Genomic DNA, 22735 nt, shown 5'->3' on the forward strand with positions numbered 1-22735 from the left:
CAGATAGGGCCCTTCAGGTAATCGGCTCTTCCCATCAAGGACCACAGGAAGCCCCAGGAGACTGCAGGGTGGGTCAGGCAGTCTTATATGGAAGTTACATGAAAACAGACTCAGTCCCTGCAAAGGGAGATCCTCAGCTGCTGCTGACCTTTCTCCAAACAGGCCCAAGGAAGACAACCAAACGTCGTCAGGTGGGGCAGTTTCTGCTCTTAGTTAAATAGTTTAAAGAGAAAGTCATGCACAGCACTGTGCCTTCAATAACAGAATGGAGATTCTTTCTGGAATCAACTAGGTAAGAGTTTTTAAGTCAACTATGTGTTATTTCAATTTATAGTCTAAAAGTGGCAAGTATCATCTGATAACCAACAAGCCTAAACTAAAGAGAGGCTGCCAGATAGGCCCAGCAATGAATCACCATAGTTTAGTCTGTTTTTCAATGTTTATTTAAGATACCTGGGTTCTTCTGCCTTGTAAATGTCAAGTTCGATCACCCCCTTTCCTTTGTCAGGATCATGATCTCATGTTTATCACTCAGCACTTTCTCCCTCTTATGTGCATTGCCAATCCATTCCACTCGCAGAGACACTACAGAAAGGAAATTGCCAGAGGCAGTAAGCTAGACCCAAGAATACTTTGTTTACAGGAAGAAAAACTCAAGTCACAGAGTGATATGCTTTGGAGGTTCTGTGGTAATTCAGTGCAGCCTGAGAATTCAGGGGCTGAGCTGTATAGGAGCTCTTAAAAAAAACAACAACAACAAAAAAAAAAAACTCCCACCCTTTAAATCATTCTCTCTACCAGGAAGGAGGTTGAATTCTTGGTCAGAGCAACTCAGGTGCTTTGTCCTCTGACCTTGTATGAGGCCCTCCGGGGCAAGAAATGCTAGAAGTGGTAAGGGAATAGACTGCAGTGTGGAGCATCCRGGGTCGAGTAACCCTGGCATGATACTGCAGTTTAGCTGCCAGCAGAGTCAGGGATCAGCGAGTGTAGAAAAATAGATTCTTTCCAATGTCCCTGTGAAATAGGGTACTAGCCTTCTTACAGTCATGCTACAGAAGGCACCAGCTCCTGGAGGAGAAACATCTGAGGTTAATGGTGTTGATGATGCAGTCTRTCTTCTTAGTAGATGAAGCTCACTGCCTGAGAAAATTAAAGAAACGCTGAAATTATGGAGAGCAAAGTATGCAGTTACCAGYAGCCTAGCACTTGCTCTGTATTGCTCCACATAAGCCAGTGAAGATTGTGAAACCATTCCTATAAAGTCTAACAAGAGCCATTTTGAGAAGACATATGAGTGGAGTTACACGGAGAACCCATGTAACTTCAATAAATAAATAATGAAGGTATGAACACATACGAGCACAGGCAGGCAACATTCACAATGTGACAACTAAAGCCAAGCAAGGGGGATACATGAGTATTTTTGTCTTCCATAGAACAAAATCTGCACAAACTCTGCTGTAAACTCATAGCTCTCTGGTATTTGTTTAAGATAATAAACTGTAGCTGACATATCAGCTCTTGAAAATTTGCAAAGCTGTATAACCACGCTGATAATAAAAAGTGGAATTACATGCAAAGTAATGCACACTGGTCTTTGAAATAGCAGAGAATATGCAGAGGAATAATCCAAGCAAAAGCACAATCATGATTATAGAAGCACAAACAAAGCCATGAATGACTTCCTCACTATGAAGGAAAAGGCTACTAAGAAGGCCTACCTTAGTATCAGGTCCCCTGTAATAGCCATACAGTGGGGCAAATAGATTCAGACACATGTAACTGAAGTTATCCTGATCCTAACAAAATCAAGAGATACTAAAGAAGAAATAAACATTACTGATAAAATGGACAGCAAAGAAATGGAATTAAAAAAATTAAGTCTATAACAGACTCTAAAGCCACATGTCCATTTTTTTTAAAAAAAGAAGAATTAACAATGCAATTTACAGTAACAAAATGAGTGTTCTTCCCCTAGGAAACTGCAGATACTCTAAGTGGCCTGAGGTAAGAACATTAAGGCATTAGATGATCCTATCATTTGACAAATGAGAAACCGTCATCAAGAGAGAAACAAAACTCTGCAATAATGCTCTGGAATCACATGTTCTATCAGCCAAATCCATTAGCACCTTCCCCCAGGAATCTACCATGAAACTTCAAAAACAAAACCTGGTGCTGAAGTGAATGTGCTTATAATGAAAGGATCTATCTTTATTTTTTTTAAGCAGGAATTTGCAACAGTTTCAGTGCCAAACAGCAATGGGCCAAATGAGGCAATTTAAGCTGGTTTGAAAGTCTGGAGGTCAAAACAGTGCACTGGTTTTGTGCCATAGAAAACAATGCATGATACGTTTAATAAGGTTTGGATTTCCCTCTGCACAAGGGGCAAAATAATCATAAGAATTGAATTTCTAAAAATCAATACCTTTAGCAAAAACTGCCTCTGTTCGAGCACAGTACTTTTCTTAGGTTCACATCCAGCAAAATAATAAACACTCATATCATTATTAATCTTGGAAGGAAATACTAAATAATGAATTTTTTTACAAAGYTCTTATGACTCAACTAACAAAGGAAGAAATGAAACTAGCAGAAGAGTTATAAATTTGACAAATGCCCAACTTGTCTGAGGAATATTCATGGGAACAGGAAAGTCTCACAAGTTTCTTGAGAAACATGGCGTAACCAGCATGGAGAAACAAACGGAGTGCGCTTGGTTTTGGCTTAACACACTCAACTCCTGCCCCCAAACATTTCTGTGTTACCTAGCCAGCTACCAAAAGTCAAGCAAAGTTACTCTCCTTCAGTTTGTTTTTCTCCTCTCYGATGCTTCTACCAGAAAACTGCAAAAGAAAACACAGTCTCTCCCTCCTAGCATTTGTGTGGGGTTCAGGTCCTCTAGAAGCAGYGTAGCTTTCGGCCTGGAGTCCGAAGAACTAGCTTTGCTGTCAGTTGTGCCCACGTTCATCATATGAACGCTGAGATCAAACAAAGATGCTCAGTTTCACAAACCACATACCAAATATAGAAAAATTGGATGCTAGGAAAAAATATACTGAGTTAAGGATTAAAAAAGTCAAGAAAGATACACCCTTAGGAAATAGGCCYCAAATCAAAACTGCAAGGTGACAATTCTTGCAACCCAAGTACTCCTCTTTGGATTGGTAAGCTTTTAGTTGTTCTACTATAGCTGTAAACATTCAATTATATTTTCAGATATTTTAAGTTGGTGTTTACAGGCAAAAAGGCATCAACCTGAACTCCATCTGCCAGCTGACCATGAGAGAAAGGGTGCTTAAAACAGGATATGAAGAGCTCACATAGTCTAATTATGACTCCTAAACCCCCTCAAAATAGGATTCTAAGTAAATGTTACAACTCCAACATATGCAAGAATGCAATAGCATGAAGTAAACAGCATTTCTGAGGTGACAACTGCTAAGAAATATGCAAGCTTTTATTAAGCTTGAAGCTAGTTTACAGAGCTCCACAGAGCTTACTCCTATCTTAACTTACATCACTTGCACATAATCTTGCAACAAGAAAGGACTCTCAAATACAGCACTAATTTAGCATCAAAATAAACATTTTATAAATTAAAACCTTGGATTTGCAAATATACAAAAGATATAATGGAGATTGTTCTTCTGTTTGTATAGGCTGGTGATCATTTACACTTAGGTTTTCTGAAGAAAGGTGCAAGAAAAGGAAGAACTTGAGAGTAAGTTCTCATATTAATCTTCAGGAGGACAGTGTACAGCTGTTGAGTAGAGAATTCAGGTCATCTGGCTTGCTGACAACACAGAGAACCTAGCAAGTTAATCTGGCTGATGCACAGGTTCATTTTTCCTAGCATTTGTATCACACATCTAACTTGAAGTACTTATTTCTATGCTAAATGCAGTAACCACTAAAGTGTTCATTCTAAAAATACAGTCCCCTGAGCACTGGCATTGTAATCAATGTCCTCTAGGCAACTATGTCATTCTGGAGAATGTGGAAGGAAGAAAAACACCTACCAGTTTTCAAGAAAGACACAGTGTCCCAAGATCTGACTTAGCTGCCAACAAAACCTACAGCAGTGTTTTCAAACAGACCAATCGAAAGCTGTTCAGAAACACACATTCAGAAAGGTGACATTCAAGAGAACAGTAATTTTACTTCTTCACATCCACCCTAACTCCATGGCTAAAAAATCCTGGAGAGAAACAGATGTATATCCCTAAAGAGTCGTAAAATAAAAAGTTTTATATATAAAACTCCAAAATGGATGGAGACAAGAAAGCTGCACATTTCTTCACAGAATCGGATCAAAGGCACAGACACCTGTGAGATACACCTAGATCAGTTAGGGAACATTGTGTCCTACCACACCACTGAAGCTGAGATCCAATATTCATTGTTCATGAGTAAATGAGGAAATAGCAAAATGCAAGTAATACCACATGAGTTAACGTGTGTGTTCAGGGTTGATTATATATATTGTACAACATTCTAATTCCCCAAGTCCAGACATACTTAAAGCGATTTCTGTTTTGCAAAATCAGGGAAAAGAGTGACTGAAGACACAGCTATTTCTCTCTCTGCTCCAACAGCATTTAATGCTCTGTTAATGCAAACCACAGAGACTTCCCCACTTCTCCCTGAAAGACGAGAGACCACTAGCAAACCATAGCTTCTAGCTTCCAAACTATTTCATCATAACTTCCTCTGGGCATACAGTAGGGACATATTTAGCTATTGAAGAAATAGCTAACATAAAAGTCTAACAGTGTCTTTTGAAAAATTTTTGTTCTTGGGTTTTCCTAGAGTTGTCACAGAACTTCAAGACAGCATTGCACTAAGAAATCAGAAAAATGGGCTGTAGATTTTAGGGTCATCTTAAACGGGTGAAGTGGGTTACCATAGATACTTTCATTCAAGAAGAACAAAAACATTTAATCACAGGTGAAAGCAAGAATGTGGTTACCACTATAACAAAATGCAGAAATAGCAGATCACATTTATTTTTTTCCATTTATTGGCACTTATTTGAAAAATAGTATAAATATTCAACAGAAGAGACAAGTTGACCCACACACTATCAATGCATCTTTTTTAAAGACCGGAACAGATACGAGGAGGTTCGTTCTTAACAAATACGAAAGAGCAAAAAAATTGCTCTCACTACGAAAGAGCGAACACACAGTAGGTCTTTGGCATGTATCTGACATTGCAAAACTGAACTATGTCATAATAGAAAGCAAACAGACATTAAATACAAGCTTGTCCATCTGCCACAGGAATGATGGGCAGTTTGAAATTAAAATAAGAAAAACAAAAAACCTACAACATGGAAGTTGACTGTTACAATAATTTAAGAGGAATAAAAGAAGAAGGAAGCCATGTCATATTTTACTTGAATTGAATAAAACTATTAAATAGATTCTATTTTATTTCTGTAATAAGGATATGCTGAACTGGTCATTGGTCCTCGGGTCACCAAGTCTTCATATTCTACATCTTCCATTTCTACCTTGATAGCTGCTGTCAATCAAAGCTTTATCCACGCAAGTTTTTCACAGCAGAGTTCAGAACAGGCTTCTATTCCACTTCAGGAAGCTTTTATCTTTTACTCAYTCTATTAAACATTACAAAGTTTTAGTGTGTTTAAAAATAAACATTTTGCTTCATTGGAAGAATGGGAGAGACCACATAGTACAAATATGTACACACACAGAAATGATGTCCCAACTGGAGGGAAGTCCAATTGCATAACAGGAGCCAACAACCAAAATGAAGTTGCCACTGGAAAATTTGAAATAGCTGTCTACGGTGGTTTGCAGATTTTTTTCCTCCTGTCTTAGGAATTTCAGCGTTGAGATCAGGATGCCACAACCCACTGATTTTTCAAATATAATACAAGAATCCATATCAGATTACTAAATTCTAGGCTTCTAATCACCATTTGAAGTTTACATCAGCAGAAATAACTTGATGCTATTAAGAGAAAGTGGCGTCAAGAGATTAAACACTGCAAGAATCTGCAGTTAAATGTTCGTATTTGATYGCTTCAGCCTGTATAAAAGCATTCAAGGCCCCTCACTGTTCTTCTCCAAAAGAAGTCATATATGAAGACGAAATACTGTTAAAGTAATGCACTTCCGAAGCACTGAATACTAAAATCTCAGCATTTAGTGTATTGTTCCAAACATTGCTACTATTTTTTCCTCTAGTAAAAGAGCTTTAACAGAGCATCTACCACTAATACATCATCTAATGGGGAAAAGAAACCAAAAAGGCCCCCAAACCTCCAAAGAATGTTCCACRCTAAATTTGGATTTAGCCACAACAGTCATGATCATGAAGAAAATCCAACATAATAATAAGATGACAATTCATCACCTTGTTCTTTTCATATCTAATTAAAATACAGAACTGATTAATAGCCAACCAGAGAACACAAAAATCAAATCTTCCCCAATATTCTCACTTTCGTTTCAAGAACAAAAAAATCTCTAACATTTAGGAGAATAAAAATGTAAATTAGAAAGATGTTTCATTGGTTTCAGATTGAGGACGAACATAGAAGTCATCTATTACTATATCAGCATCACTTAATATTAGTGAGGATACAGCCTGTTGGCTGTTGGAAAGCCAAGTCTTCTACAAGCAGAATTTACATATAATACTATGTAACTTATACCAGTGAGACAATATCCATGGTAAAAATCAGCTTGTATATTGATGTTAGCATCAAATATATTCGTAATTCAAATGCTTACTGTATTTGAATATATATAAATGCCATACAAATTACTAGAAATGTGAATTCTTCCTCAAGGAACTATTCTGGAAGCTTTCTAGAAATACTGACATTTCTGGAAGTTCCTATGAGGAACAATCGCAAATAATGCAGTTACACACAACAGAAAGTCTCATCAATTTCCACRTGTTTCTTGGTGTCTATTAAACAAACTTATGTTTCTTAATTAATAGGTAACTTAGCTGTAAGATCTACTGGTAAAAATGGAGATCTGGAGTCAGAGAGAGAGACTGGAGAGTCTGTGCTGGTGCCAATCTCAGCTGGTGAGTCACATGAAGAGCCTGCATTGCTTCTATTGTCATCAAGACCATGTGATGACAGACTGAAAATAAAGTGGTATCAACATATGAGAAATGAGGTATTTAGTTTTTTTTCCTGAAACATGTCAAACACTACCTTCCATTCACTATAAAACCATTTAAAACTAAGTGTACATATTTGAGGAAACAGTAAGCCCTATAATTTGAAATAAATCTGTAATAATATGCTTTACAGACACTTCGGAACAGACAGATAACATTCTGCTATTTTTCCCCCCTCAGTTCACTCAGAAATAGTCTGCAGACTGGATACATCATGTGGACCCTGGAAATTCTAAAATTATAGTGAATGTTATTGCTATTTACTGTAATACTTCCAGTGCTTCAAAAAAAAATCTTATCTTCTATGGGTCTGCATAYCCAGGTGCCTCTTTTCCGAGGAGAATCAAAGATAAATTATATAAGTTGCTTGGACCACTTGCTGCTTATTTCACAGGACACAAAAACTTAACTGTAGGTGTTTATCACTTAGTGATAGCATTCAAGTGTCATTACAAATTATCTTCTAAGCCAAGATGCAGCAACTGAACCTGTGCTGCTATGTCTACTGTGATTAAGATGGGGGGGGGGAGGGGGAGTATGCTTTTAAAGCACCTTTAACACATCCATTTTACTATCACCACTGCAATGAGCTAAAAGCTTACAGATGGCTACGTGCCTTAGCTGGGAGGCAGAAAGGGCAGACATACTGTAAACAACTCTGGCTTGATAATTTTGTGTGTGCACACCCTATGTGTCAAGAGGGTAATAACCCTCTTGACTAAAACACTAAAGCAAAATCCCTCACTATTTTAAGTCATTACAATTTTGTATGTAGTACTTTTTATCTCCTCCCAGGAGGGAGGGTCAGACACAGACTCATTTTCCCATGTGACTAGCAGCAAGAAGCATAAAAAACTCTAACACATAGCATTAACACTCGTTTGACTGCAGCTTAAAACTAGACTCCCCCAAAATAGCCAGTCATGAGTTATCTTTTCCTAAGCATCCTTAACTCCCACAAACAGAAAGCACATTAACAGAAGATTTTTAGCCCTGGAAATTCTTCAATTCCTAGAATAGTAAATGTTATTGTTTATTAACTGTAATACTTTCAGTGCTTCAAAAATACAAGATGTTTGTATTAATAGCAAAAAATTACAGTTTCAAACATGCTCATTGCTATATGAAATACATATATATATWTTTTTCTAGTACCCTTGATGAATTTCGCGCAATAGCACAGTATTTACCATCCCGCAAGGTCTGTCTGATGTGAAACTTCAGGGGTAAGCATGCTGGTGGATCCTTGGAATAATCTTTTTGGATGATCTTCCATCTCTGTTACACCTTAATAACAGGTAAGAGATGATAAAAAATAACTAATTTTTATTTAAATCTATTTTCAGTGTATTTCTACAGAGCAAACTAAATAGAGGTTCAAACTTGCTACAATGTATCAAGTGTTATTTTAAAACATAGATGTTGCTGAAATTTTAAGAGTATTTCGTGGAAACCTTTTAGTTCAAGCACTGCGAGAGTTTAAAGTTGCAAACTGAGAGGTATTAGATATTGAGGAATTACATATCAGATGCCTATTCAGTACTACAGAAATTTTTTTTGTTTCATTTATTCAGCTAATTAGTTYACTGACTAGCTCTGTCAAAGTAGAGAATAAAAGAACAAAGAAAGCTTGTTTTCATCGTGTAGTCAATTAAAACAATGTCCAGGATTATCACTCAACATATATTGACTGTGAATTCCATATACTAGAAAAGGACAGACATATACTTAAATAGGCTATGGCATAACTTATCTAAAAGTATTTTAAAAACCATTTCAGAGCAAGAAGTGTTCTGCTACAACGGTGAAGTATGCAGATGCATTTAAAAACAGATGCAGCAAAATAAGTGAAACTTGAAGAAAAATGCAGGGAAAGAGAAAAAAATTCCAAATAAAGTTATTATGTGTCTAYCACGTTCTCAACCAGCCTGTGTTGTAGGATTGTGATTTTAAATCCACCGTATTTGTGCACTTCAGTTAGCCAGGACTTTCAAAAATTTCTGTTTGTGAAATTAAGTATACCAATAGTTGTATTTCTTGTTTGATTAAATAGGTTACATTAGTTTYTTATCAGAGGCATAGTATTACAGCAATGAAGAGGCATTAGGACAGAACAATTATTARAGTTTTACCAAGTAGTAAATACTAGTTCATCAATTTCTATTTTATCACTACCAACAATTTCATATACTTGGTGATTKGTAAAACCCTCTATTTCTAGTCATTCTTCATCATATCAGCCAAATGAACAGAATGAGGAAGAAAGCTAGATGAATTACTATTAAATTAACAACCTGGCCTATTACGGTAGTCAGAAATAAACACTGTACCTTTTCTTTTTATTGACCCAAGAACACTTGGTCGAATGCAATTAATAGGACTCTGGCTTCTCCTGCTAAAAGAAGGCAGATGCTATACTGAAGTATCATCATTAACATAGGAAGCCCCAAAACAAGTAAAGAATGAAAAGATGTTCAGAAAGCATTTTCCTTTCAGTAGTTTAAGTTAAAAATAAGAGGTATTAGAACAGCCTATTCAAAAAAAAAAAAATATATATATATATATATATATTTTTTAGGACAGACAGACAAAGCAGTATAGACCTTAAAAGAATAAGTTAAGTCACATTGTTTCACAACCAGGACAGTTCAAAAGCTGATGTGTAGGTATTGGCTATATCTCAGTTGACAGGCTGAACTTTGCTGAACTGCTATGGCTTGATCCAATTCAATTGTGTGCCCACATCACTCAAAACAATATCCAATACAACTGAAACCAGAATGCCTAACAAGCCCCTAAATCCATTTTTTCCCTTATAATTCACTTATTTAATGTGTGATTAAGAGCAATAGACCACACTGCAAAATCAGAGCCTGAAACGCAGCCCGGCTTCCTGATGTTCTCACAAAGATTTTAACAAATACTTGGGGCGTTGTAAAATCTAAAGTTTAGATGAATATAAAGTGATATTTGTGATCAGAAATCAATTTTAATTATGTATATAACAAATTTTGAGATTTCAAAAGCCCAGTGTGAATAAACTATGCCAACTTCCTGTTATTAACAGAGGCTGGTACTTACCTTGAAAATCGCCTTGTTGGACTTGGGCTAGGACTTGGAGGTAATCCACTACTACTCACCAAACTTTGCAAAGATGGTGAGAAACATTGCTGAGAGCAAAACAGTAACAGTTTATTTATGTATAAACACTGTATTATACCCATATAGTAACAACTGGGCCTAATTACAAGGAAATAAACAACCCACTGCCAATTTAAAGCAAGCAGCCAATTTGGCTGGATATACTGAGATATCACTTTGGATAAGGAGAAAAAAAAAGTCTAGAAAAACTTGGACAGATTTTACTTTCATGCAGAACACAAGCAAGTTTGACAAGCATTTATTTTGCCATAGTCTGAYTATACAGACTAGTTCATAAAAATAAGAACATATGCCCCCTCCTATTACTCTAAGGGAAAGGCAAATAAAGAATATTAACAACAGGTTAACAGTCAAACACTTCAGAAATTCACATCCACAAGATGTGCAACTGCTAGCTGTCATTTTCTGTTTCTGGATTTTAGTTCTTTTTCTTTCACTCTCTAGTTTCTTGCTTGCAGATGAGGTAGAAAGGAAAAGGCAGCTTCATCTTTTGTTATTAATTTGGTTTATTAGCACAATTGAAGATAGAACATTTATTACTACACTTTGCTTACCTTCCCTATTCCTCTGGTAGGTGAAGGAACCGGAGAAACTGGGATAAAGTCCACTTGCTTTGGTGATGAYGATTTTTCATAATCATTGTCACTCTGTAGATGGTACATATAAATAATAGTCATATAAGCAGGTATTTTAATATATAAAAAAAAGGACTGTTTGGAATTGAATAAGATTCCAAAGTTATCCTCATTCATACTCATCATTTTTTAATGTAGATATGAGGACATACGTATAACAAAAAAAGCCTTAAACATTATTTACTGAGTATCAGAAAGTGGAAGAAAATTTGGACAGGTAGATAACCATGCAATTTTATTTTTAAATATCATCCCAAGAAACCCACATGTATCCTTGAACAACTGATAACTTTATGCCTTTTTAGTATGAAACATTGCTGATCAGAAGCAGCAATATATTAACAACACTCTTTTTAGATCAAATTATACAGGAGAATGTTGACATGGAAGTCTCTAATGTCCTAATACTGATAAAAAGAAATAAGTCATGAACGCATTACCAGGCTCAAGCTCTCCTCGCATGACTGGATCATCTGCATTGCTACTTGCACATCTCTATAAAGAAGAAGAGAAATGTGTTGTCCCTGGTCCATAAAAGATTTCTTTATGTATACTAGGTATACTTGGCCTTACCTTTCATGTACTGTTTCTCTGTTCATCAAATTCATTCCTTCTTCCTAAAAGAGATTAGCAGATGAAAAATAAAGACTTGCAAATCAGAAAAACTTTATTTTCAGCTCACTCAGGTATAGAGTTAATATAATTCAACAATCTTAAGTAACAACAGCCTGAAGTCCGTATTACGTGAAGGTGGACAGGGTAGAAAGGAGAAGAAATTCAGAGAGAGAAATCATTGCATAAAAAGCATTGCTTATGGGAGTTGGTTGCTTCTCAGGCAGCTTTTTCATTTTCATCACCATTCAAGAGACAGTTATAAAATTGAGCAATAATGTGACCAAAGMTTTTATATATGCTACAGTATCTTTATATAATCTTGCATAAAATCATTTCATAAGGTAGAAATTACTCCTCACTTCAAGAGGACAGAAACTAGCATAGGCAAGCCTTAAAAGCATGCCTGGATTCTCACCTTATTCTATATATTAGCAACTAATTAGATTGTCAGCCTCTCGTTTGTATATAATGTATTATATATATGCAATAAATTAGGGATTTAGTGCTATTTTTCTAAAACATCTATAAAATATTACTAAAACGGAACAAAGGTATAAAATGAAACACACTAAATATTAATCACAAGTATAAACAAATTTGATTCAATCCCCTCTTAAGGCATGAACCATTTCTTAAAACTAAATGAATACTATCCAGTGTGTTCAGTAAAGGAATAATCCAGTCTAGTTAAAGAAAAAAAGTTTAAATAACTGGTTTCACTGTCTGCATCACACATAGGAAGAGTCTTCCTGCGTTAGTTCAACTGTAAGATTATTTGCTAAGAGTTGAAAAAAAATCAGAAGTATAATATATGGTTCCCATCTGTGCCTATAAGTATACAGGAGAGAGAATTTCAGTTTGTGAATTTAATGATCAAATATAAGTTATTAAAGTGAACAATGACATTTCTTAAATGTGTGGTTTGGAATAATTATGATATAAAATATTCTTTAAAAACTTGAAAAATGAAACATACTTCATGCAATAAACATAGCAACAGAAGCATAGCACTGAGTTCATCACCTTGCTCTCATCAGATTTACCTATTAATCCTAACTTTCTTATATTAATTTTAAAAAATAGCTCTCCAACTGACTTCAGTGCTTCAAAGTCTCTTTAAGCCAGTAAATTATTTACATAGTAAAAACAAGTATTCATTTTCTACAGGATTACTATGCACATTTAATATCTGARGTGGGAAGCAAGAGCACATACAACCCACTTCAGATATCATATCCTGAAAACGCTGCCTGAAGCATAAATTGATTTTTTTACAGAGTGAAAAGCCTACCTATTTGAAAACTAGCTAGTCTAAAAAATAAAGCATCTTCAAGCCAGTCTTCAAGTCAGTTTTATACGCATTCTACTGTCAAAAAGTCAAGATACATAATGAAAGAGCCACAAAAGTGTGCTTGCTGTTTTTGAAACTTGAGTCTGTAGACACTGATCTGTTTGGTGGTAATGCTATTTAAGCCAACTCAGATATTTGCCACACCCCTCTCTCCCTTCCTAGGTATTTGCCCTTGTGCCCTTCCCCTCCACTCATGCTGTAATAGCACAAGTACAGTGACCTGGATAATAAAATTATACAGATGAAAAATAGTCCAGCTAGAAGTCTCAACTATTTTTTAGCTAGATCTCTTCCTTATCCAGTTCATTTTCTGCCTGCGCAAATTCTTGTGCCAGCACAAGGAATACGCTGTCATTGGCCCTGAATATTTATGCTGACACTGCAGCCAAAAACCGTAAAACCTTACCCAAGAGTTTACATTAAAAACTTCCTTACTAAAATGTCCGATTCAAATTTTGTCTTTTCTTTCTACTCAAATCATCTTCTCTCTCTAAGATGCATTCTACTTTTTATAAATTTTGGAATTCTGAAAACAGATATAACCTTTACTTTTAAAAGCACTTTGAAGTAATAGACTGCTGCAGAACCTGTACTACTATTTCAAACCAAAAAATCAATAGTCATTTGAAGAACGGTGCAGATCAAGGGTAAAAGAAAAAACACACTTCTAAGCAACCTACTATTTCCAAAAAATTAGAATATGTGCTTACCTGTTTGATTTGATGAAGACGGCTGCTAGGAATATGAACAGGAGATGATGGCACAAACTGAAAAACAAAACCACATACAACTGAAATGTTCTTAAAAACCACAGGAGGAGGGAGCAAAAGGTGTTAGGATGTTAGTACCCACTCTAAAATGCTATCTCAAAAAAAACTCCCAAATGAAAATCAATTCTTATAACATCTGCAGAGCATACAAACTATATTAAGTACTTGCAAGAACATTATATTGTGTATTTCCATATCATACCATTTTGCATGGTCAGAGATGCTAATGGATATCAATCTGCTTTTCACTTCAGTTTCAGGTTACTAGAACTCAGAGCCTTCTTTATAGAATGAACTGACTTTTAACTAGCACACTGCCACCCATAATATGTCTGCATAAAAATACAAAGCCAAAACCGCACACTGTGCAGAACTATTTCTGGATTGTTGTCTGCCTACAAATGAGTACTTTGACAGACGAAAAAAATCAGCCATTAGAGGGCTAGCAAAGAGTTAAATACCTTCCTTAAGCTTCTCAACAGCTTCACAAATTCAAATRACAGAAAATGAAATCATTCATGATATCACTAAAAGTGCTTTTCTATTAATTTTGTCAGCTTTGCATGAAGATCCTCTCATTGGAATATTATGATCTAAAATTGTACACTCAAAAACAAATGAAATTATTTTAATTACTTAATTTCATATATTTCCTGTCTCTCAGAACTATCAACTGACATTTGTCATAATCCATTCTGGGTCACAAATTCAAAGCTTTAGTCAGAGCTTTACCTAACCTCTTCCCCTCTGTAAGACTCATAACCCCTCCAAATAACAAGTCTTTGTAAAATGGACATGTGCTCAGTAAGAAAGAGTCATATCATTACTGTCTATTATACTTTATGCAATGTGAGGCTTCAACAGCTTCAAACAAAACGTTACTAGAGTTCTTCATTATGCTGAAATCAGAGAATTAACATTCATTCACTTATCTATTTACTGCATCATCTTCTGATCAGTGCCATGGATAATGCAAAGACCTTGCTGTCTTATACAAAAAGTCATGGTAAGTTATCACAGCTCATTAACATGTCATATATTCAGAATCCTCCCTCTAAATATATATTTTTATATATTTTATACAAAAATATACGCACACACACTTATATAAAGCCTTTCTTCTTTCAAAAATATTAGCCTACCACACTTACAAACAGAATGTCTAATACTTCTGTCAGAACTTAGTCATCGTACTATATACTACAATCTAGCAGTTATAACATTTTCTTTAGCTATTTAAGTCCATTTTACATCAGCTTTACTATTATACTGAACTTTCACAAATCCTGCACACCTAGTAAAATTTCCTCCAAACTGTAACAGTCAATATATACCTTTAAGCTAACTTTGATTCGCACACACACACAAAAAAAAGGCTCTGGACAGTAGTACATTCCTGTCCATTTACTCCATCACTGCACAGTGAAAATGCATTTGTTCCATTCTTTGTATTTTAAAACTATGATCCACTTACTCTTAAGTTTAATGTTAATAAAATATATACCAAACTAGTGGGGACCAGTCAAAGTAAAAAGTAGAAAATGGCAGTTAAGTATTCCTCTACAGGATCTAATATAGATTTGACTAAATCTATTAATTCCAAGGAACCTACAGCTGATCTCCAACAAATCACGATCCTTGTTTTGTCAATGCTCAAAAACTGCTTTTCCCTGCTAACAGTCCTTTAATTTAATTCTTGTGAAAAGAAATTATCAGAAGCCTCAGCGGCTTTTAAAGGATATCTGCTAAAGCAGATTAAACTAATTTGTTAAAATTATGCTACTTAAATCCCAGATGTTTTAAGAAAGCAAAAGCTTAATAGAAAATATTAGAAACTATTAGAATATCATGTGGAAGAGAGGCACCTTCCCCTTTCTCCCTCTTCCAGTATGTCAGATAGATGCAATAACTTTCTGAGAATCAAGTTTCACAAACATCAGTTTGGCTGCAGAGCCAAACTAAGCAGTCACCTGCCCCTTGCACCTAAGCCCTTCTATTTCCCTCCCTGCACTGCCCCCTGTCTTCTGCCAACACAAGCATTTCTGGGGCCATACAGTAGACCATAAGAGTGAACTTGTTCAACTTTTAAAAAACAAACAAACAAACCACTTTTGAAACAGTACCTGAACATCTAACTACAACCTAAAATGTTCTGCTTTAAGGAAACCATTTACTCACTAGATGCCACTGGTAACTTCTGAGTTGAAATGAACACCGAATAACTGAACATAGTTGAGCCTTCCTTGGCAGTTACATTTCGTAACTCAAAAACAAAAAACTGCAGATTTAGACATAGTCAGAATRGCAGAGCTGCCCCTACGATCATCATTACAAAAGAGTTGGAGCCTGAGACTCTGAGAAGCTATTCAAAAAATACAAGAATACTTTAGAATTTAGCTGGGACAGCTACTACAATAGCCCTGAAGATGGAGCTGGAATAAAACCTTCATTTATCAAAGCATTTTATCAACTCCCATTATTCCCTTGAGTTAACACAACAGATCAGAAACACCGAATTATTGATCARTTTTTATGAAGTGTTACCAAGTGTTTTGTGCTATGTTAAACTATGAAAAACCATTAGCTGTATTTATAATACTAAGTTAACAAAGTTTCAGTCACTTAATCCTTTTCTCCCTCCTTATACATTTTACACTGCAATAAAACTTGGATTTGTTTTTCCAATTACAAAAAACAGTGGTTTTTGAAGTACACTTCAACATTTATCTGTTGTAAAATCAAACTAACCAAAGTTCATGTCATTTAGCACCCCAAATAGTTTCTCAAACATCATAAAACTATATAGCAAGAATATCAGGTGCAGTTAAGAGTCCTTAATGCTGAAGAGGTTAATCATCTTCCAAAAATGGTTTAGCTATAGCTGATCCTGGCTCAAAGTAGCAGAAGGATGAGATGATCTCTAAGTTCCTTTCCAATTCCATCCTCCTTGTCCTTCCTAAGATGACCATAAACCAGACCATAATTAAAAGTCACTAAGAATCTGCCAAGCTCTATCAAAGTGGACAAAGTGCTGATGTAGGGTTCCACATTCCTTTTTAGCATCAGTAAAACTGAAGCTGTATTTTATCAGCGTTTGGTCAACAAGGGAAAGAAGAGAGGTAACTTTCAAGATGCTTTTTAATAAACTTAAATAATAATAAACTTAATAAAGTGAGATGAAGGCTTGAGGACATCTTCCCATGAAGAAGTTAACATTGGTTCAGAGATGTTCCTTTATGATTAACTAATTAAACTACAAAATATTAACAGCTAGCAGTCACTGTACTAGAAAGTTTCAGAGCTCACTGGATCTTTCAGAAAATCCCATGTGACATTATACTGTGGCACAGTACACACAAGCATGTTCTCTCAAACAGATTTTGCACACATTTTAGGCCATTTTTCTGAGCCTTTGTGAATTACAAGCCTAAGCATTGTATCTCTGCAAGGCCACATGAGTGAAGCTGCTGGTGCTTCCTTTCAGTCTTTGACCTGTGCTCCCCTGGAGGCTAAAGGGAAAGGGCAGAAAGAAAGGAATCCCAGGTTGCTCCAGATGTAAGATGARCATGAAGAAAGAGCTCTTCATGCAGGAGAACAGAGGAGGGAGAGGAAAGAGAGGAGAAGACACATACCCTACTTCCAACCTCTTGATCTTGAGCTACAATCTTCTAGCTTTGGACATCCGCACTCCCATCCCTGAAAAGTTTCACTTCAGATACAAAAACTCAACCCAAAAATGTAAGCTAAATGTAAGCTGCAAAGTGTCCTGAAAATTCCTTTGTTAGMTGTAAAACAATTTTTGTTCTCAAGTACTGCATTTCTCTTTTGACATCTTTGCCACTGAGTCAAAAAAGTTCCAATTTTCTGTTGACGACTTTCAGAATAAAGTCACAAAATCCAAAAAACAACATCTCTCTCTCTGGGATCAGGACAGGTTTAAGAGCCAGCCCACCACTGAACTGTCCCCTGGTTCCCAACACATTAACAAAAACAAAACCCTGGGCCTTAATGAGGCAATGCCTCCTAAACTAGCTCGCCCCCTCCCTCAACAATTAATTGAAGATCTTTAAGAAGGAAATCCAGTAAATTGAGCTTTTGTCTTTGTTTCTCCTTTAGTCTGACCATAAGCATAAATATAAGCACTCTATATTGCAACCTAAAAAAGTATGAATAAAAAGACCGTTGTTTAAGATTTCTTTACCATAGTTTTTTCCATTATGCTTAATTTTTCTAGCAGGAGAAATGCTAAAGAAGAAAGTTTTTTCCAATAATCTTTCCAAACTTTTACATAAGCATCTCAATTCTATTACAGATGCAAGGTTTTGCTGAAGTAGTCGCATGTCCTAATTTTAAAAAAGAATTTTAGCTAAGGGGCATCAGTCAAGAAAACAGTAGAATAGTTGTCTTCAAACATTAACCCAGAGCTAACGGATTATTTCTAACACATCTTCAAAAGGGAGCTAAAAAAAAAAAAGAAAAGGATAATTACTGTTAGCACTGCAGGTGAGTCCAGCTCTGCAAAAATTACAAGTATCTATAAATCAAAATGCACAGAAAACCAATACTGTAGCAGTATTTTGTTTCCCATACTTAAAAGAAAATTATCACTACTCCTCTCCCCRACACATCTAAATTTTTCTAAAACTAAAAGTGAAACTGTATGCAGCTGGCTTCTTACCCAGCCTGTATCTGTTTCATAAGGCTATCTTATGGGAAAAGTTAAGTTTCTGGTTATACATCAAAGTTGGCTCAAAAATTCCTTTTGGTTAGAGGAAGTAACTATCCAAGCACCTTGTCCCTTTCTACAAGGGCTAGCAAACTACTCCCATGCCATCTTGCGCAGATGTTCCAAATCAGTTAAAGTCACACCTTTTCACCACTACTCATAAGATGCTACAATACAAGGAAAGCAACATTTTCTCTGTGTTGAAGCACTGTATTTTTAGATTAATATTTTTAAAAAATCAGATTGTGGAAGCTATAATAATAATTCAATTGCAACAGAAGTTGAAATCACACATGAATGTTTCTTAGAGATATGGAATCATTCATCCTGGAAGTCTCAAGACCTATGGTATCCTAGTCACCTAGGTGATTAAAACAATCTCTTCCAGCACTAAGACAAGCTAAAACTAGATCACTTTTTTTCTCTTAAACATCAGAGATTATTAGCCCTTCAGTTACTGAACAACACTACATCTTATATAATTAGTTTTCTTTGCAAAATATCTTATTTATTCCAGGTTAGAACATCCGCTTGCATTTTACAAAGTTATGATCACAATGAAATATAAGTGCTCTCCAWGGCCAAATGGCTGTAAATAACATTTAACTATAGCTACAGCGTATTAACATCACAGTCCAGAGTCTTGCTTCTGAAAATGCACAGTATTAGTTTCATAGCCTACAATCTCATTTTTTTCTTTAATCCTGTTTGCACACTTCTGCTTTGGGCCTACTGAGGTCGGTTTAATTGTTTTCTTACCAGACTATGACGATTCATAACTGTTGTACTGTTCCTGCGGGTTCGCAGAACGTTAGCCTGGAACACCTGTGAATTATCACTGTGAAAAGAAACACTTGTCAAATGCAAGAGCCATTTCCTCCCTATCATAAAGTACTTTTTAATATAATAACAGTTTCAAATTCTAAGACAGCTAGCATTTCAAGGCAAAGCATTCAAGAAATAGGTATGAAAGCATTCTTTCAGTGTGCTGGTCAAGAGCTGAAAACAAATCACTCTMACCGCAAGTCCTAGCTAACTTCACTTAATGATGCTGATTAATCATACTGAGTCATCAGAGTAACTGTGCTATTGTTAAGATCAATCATTTCTGTGGGAATTTATTAAGTCTAGAATGGCTAGAGACTGCCTATTGCTTCAAACAARTCATTCAATAGAACAAATTTATAAATAGCATATAATCAGTAACTGAAAGCAGCCTCAAAGCCAGTAGAATCAAAAATACAGTACTTCAAAAAATGTGATTGTCAAGAACATTTAATATGTTTTTTTTTTAAGCAGAGGTTAAATTATACATACTGCAAATCCAGTTCTGAAAGCCCTAAGACTTTTGACCACAGTCACATCTTCAATCAGGAAGGAAGACATCCATTTAAAACATCATTATTTATTTGGTATAACATGGTCTCCTCCTTTCAAGGAAACATTGAGTTCTATTGATTCCTAAAGTAAGYCATCATCCTGTCATCACTGGTATTATCAACAGCCATTGATCTGTGCTTAATGAACAAGACTGCAGAAATCAAATAAATTTTTATGGTCATTAGAATTCAGAGCCAAAATCTCTATGCTTAAAAATCATTGAGGATCTGCACAGGCACWCATATAAAATCATAATTAGATCCAAATTGCAAAAAGCCACTGAGTTGTATCTTTCTCTCAACTGCTAGCTCAGATGAACAAAAGAACTACACAAAATATTATCTCTTAAAACTATTCTGACCAATAGTATTAGCTTTTTTCTAAAGGCTAATAATCAMATTAAATTCAAAAAAAAAGTGTATTTTAAAGACACATCATAAACAGAATCCTCCAATTTAAAATGCAYCAGTTAGGCATGCATGTTTTAGATTTTTTTAAAACTTCCTGCTAGATAAAAGGTAACAAAAAAGCTTYCCTTAGAAATAAAAAGCCAGTAAAATTAATCCAAAATAGCTCTAGCCACTATTACAAGCATGTTTTTTTTCCACCATGATGAATGCATTGATCCCTTTTTCTTAAGCATCAAGTACAAATTAACAGACATCACTCACAACTTCAAAAAAGTTTCATTCAGGTTGTATCTACAAGAGATAAAACATTTGTGATTTGATAGGAGCTAGAACAGGAGACACGGCCTTAAGTTGAGAGATGAGATTTACTGGCTGAAGCCAACAGTTACAGCTTAGTACATATGTACTTGTACACAAACATGTGGCTTAAACAGTACATTCTGAAATGCAGGTTTTGAATGGAGAAAACAGGTTTGAAAGACTCCCTAAATCCTTTATCACATAGGCCAAGTCTAATATTTAGCGCTAACTGGAGAAGAAAAGAGAGAGAGGAAAAAACTCTACAAGCATCCTTACCTTCAAATTCCCATGCAAAAACACCAGAGCTGGTCAGATCTCAAACTCACTTTTCACAGAAAAAATCATTTTTATTTGGTATGAAAACAGAAATTGAAACTTCTGTGAAAGGTAAATTCCATGATATAAAATATTTCACCTAAAATGTTCTCTGGTTCCAAGTAACCCCTTCTCAAAGCTTCTTAATAAATCTGTTAATGAAGAAGCAAAGAGAGCGGGCAGTAGAAAAAGCAAGCTGTCCAAGAATAGAAACTTTTGTTTCCGTTTACCCTACAAAGTTATTCAGGGAAAATCTGAAATTTCTTGCCAAGAGCTGCAATCTTTCAGAAATAGCTGGAAAATTCCTACATAACAAGCAAACCACTGCAAACACCCRAAATTAGTTTAATGCGATTCCTGTTTAGCTTGTGTAAACAACACCTGTTATACGAACAGTTTCAAGGTAAGAGCTGAGGCCTACCTTTCTCCTCCCTGTACAGACCCYGAATTAAATTTCTCTATGCATGGTTATAGGATGCTTAAAAAAAAAAGTCAAGGATCTCACAGTTCATAAAAAAAAAAAAAAAGTTATAGAGCTGTGAAAGTGATGAAAAATGTTTGTGTCTCAGCTCTGTAATTAATTTACTTACTTGGAAATCTCCCTGTTGAACAACTACTATATATAATATTTCTATACTCCATGGAAATATACAAAAAAAWTGCAAACATGTTTACTTGACATAAGATGCAAGAAATCATATTTTCTCTGAACTRTGATGAAATATTAGCCATTTTGGAACACAGGAATTATGCCATTTATTCATCACTTCATTTCTAGCTCCTTACAGAAATGCAACATTTAATAAGGAAAAAAAAGTACTTATCATGCATTATGTATCTTCTACAAACTTTCATATCCTTGTTCTCTCCCARACTGCAGTAGGCATACCACCAGCAGCAGCAGGTAGACCACCCTGAAGTCAGATGTTAGCCACACCACGGATGGTGGTGGATGTGGAGGCACCTCTCAACTTTATGACAACCCAGAAGAGGCAAGAAATAGGACTTCTGAACTTACCCAAATACAAAACCATRCACAGAGCACGCATATCTGCGAGCTGTCCTCCTAGCCCTTGCCTGGGACTGCTACCATCTCTGTCCTGCCAGGGGAGGGGAGCTGGGCCTGGACCGCCACGTGAACATCCAGCAAACACCAGCCGCCGTCACGTTGAAGGTGATACCCAGGCAAAACCGTGTGCGCGGCCCCTTGCGTTCCTCCTAGCATTGTCTGTGCCGCGCTAGCAAAACCAGCGCCGTCCTGAACAAGTCACAGAACAACCGACCCACTGCCCTACGCGCAACCCAGAGGCGCAGCTTGGGCGTCCGGCTGGGTCGCATCCAGCGATGCTCCTCACTGAACCTGCCTAGTTCTTCTGAAACTATCCACCGTAGGATTACTACATTAGTAAGWGAACGTTCCTTGGCAAACTGAAGCCATAACGGGAATCACAGATCGATGCTATTCACCGGTAAGCGCAGCCACAGCTCAGAGGCTACAACCGTCAGAGCGCCGGTCTCGGCTGCGCAGGATGGAGGCAGGGTGCGAACGAGCGAGAGGGGCCCAGGCTTCCTCCAGCCGCTCCGCACGGGCCAGGACCCCTCACCGAGGCCCCKCGTGGGTCGGGGCGCTGGGGGGGAGCCCGCTTTGACAGCGGGGCACGGGCCGCGGGTGGGAGCCCGGCGGCGGGGCCCGCGGCGGCGCTCACCTGAGCCCGTGGATGAGGGGGGCGCTGTTGGACCGCCGCAGCCCGCCCCCGTCGCTCGGCGCCGCCGCGCTCCCCGGCGGCAGCTCCAGGTCCAGCTCCATTTTCTCCTGAGCCATCGCGGCAGCCCCGGCCCCGGCCCCGGCTCCTCCCGCTCCGCCGCGACGCCCATTCACTGCCCGCGCCCGCAGCGGCTCC

The 22735-nt window shown here is 36.8% G+C and overlaps 1 protein-coding gene across 3 annotated transcripts; it reads right to left on the reverse strand.

Moving 5' to 3' along the window:
• Window positions 1-5000: 5000 nt before the first annotated feature.
• LOC146584038 (P2R1A-PPP2R2A-interacting phosphatase regulator 1) lies at window positions 5001-22729 on the reverse strand. 3 transcript variants are annotated; one of them, XM_085325481.1, is made up of 10 exons: window positions 22541-22729; window positions 19189-19267; window positions 13644-13700; window positions 11541-11584; window positions 11408-11462; window positions 10887-10979; window positions 10252-10340; window positions 9501-9562; window positions 8361-8457; window positions 5001-7130 (listed from the first exon to the last, which is right to left on the reverse strand). In XM_085325481.1, the coding sequence occupies exons 1-10, from the start codon at window positions 22654-22656 to the stop codon at window positions 6971-6973; spliced, it is 852 nt and encodes a 283-aa protein (XP_085181607.1). In that variant the 5' UTR covers window positions 22657-22729; the 3' UTR covers window positions 5001-6970. The 3 variants fall into 3 exon arrangements, with proteins under 3 accessions (XP_085181607.1, XP_085181606.1, XP_085181608.1); XM_085325480.1 differs by having other exon boundaries at window positions 9501-9565; XM_085325482.1 differs by having other exon boundaries at window positions 7042-7130; window positions 8326-8457; window positions 9501-9565.
• Window positions 22730-22735: the final 6 nt, after the last annotated feature.

The sequence above is a fragment of the Rhea americana genome, unplaced genomic scaffold (genome assembly GCF_003343005.1).
Source record: "Rhea americana isolate MKP2758 unplaced genomic scaffold, rheAme1 scaffold_98, whole genome shotgun sequence".
Classification (NCBI taxonomy): Eukaryota; Metazoa; Chordata; class Aves; order Rheiformes; family Rheidae; genus Rhea; species Rhea americana.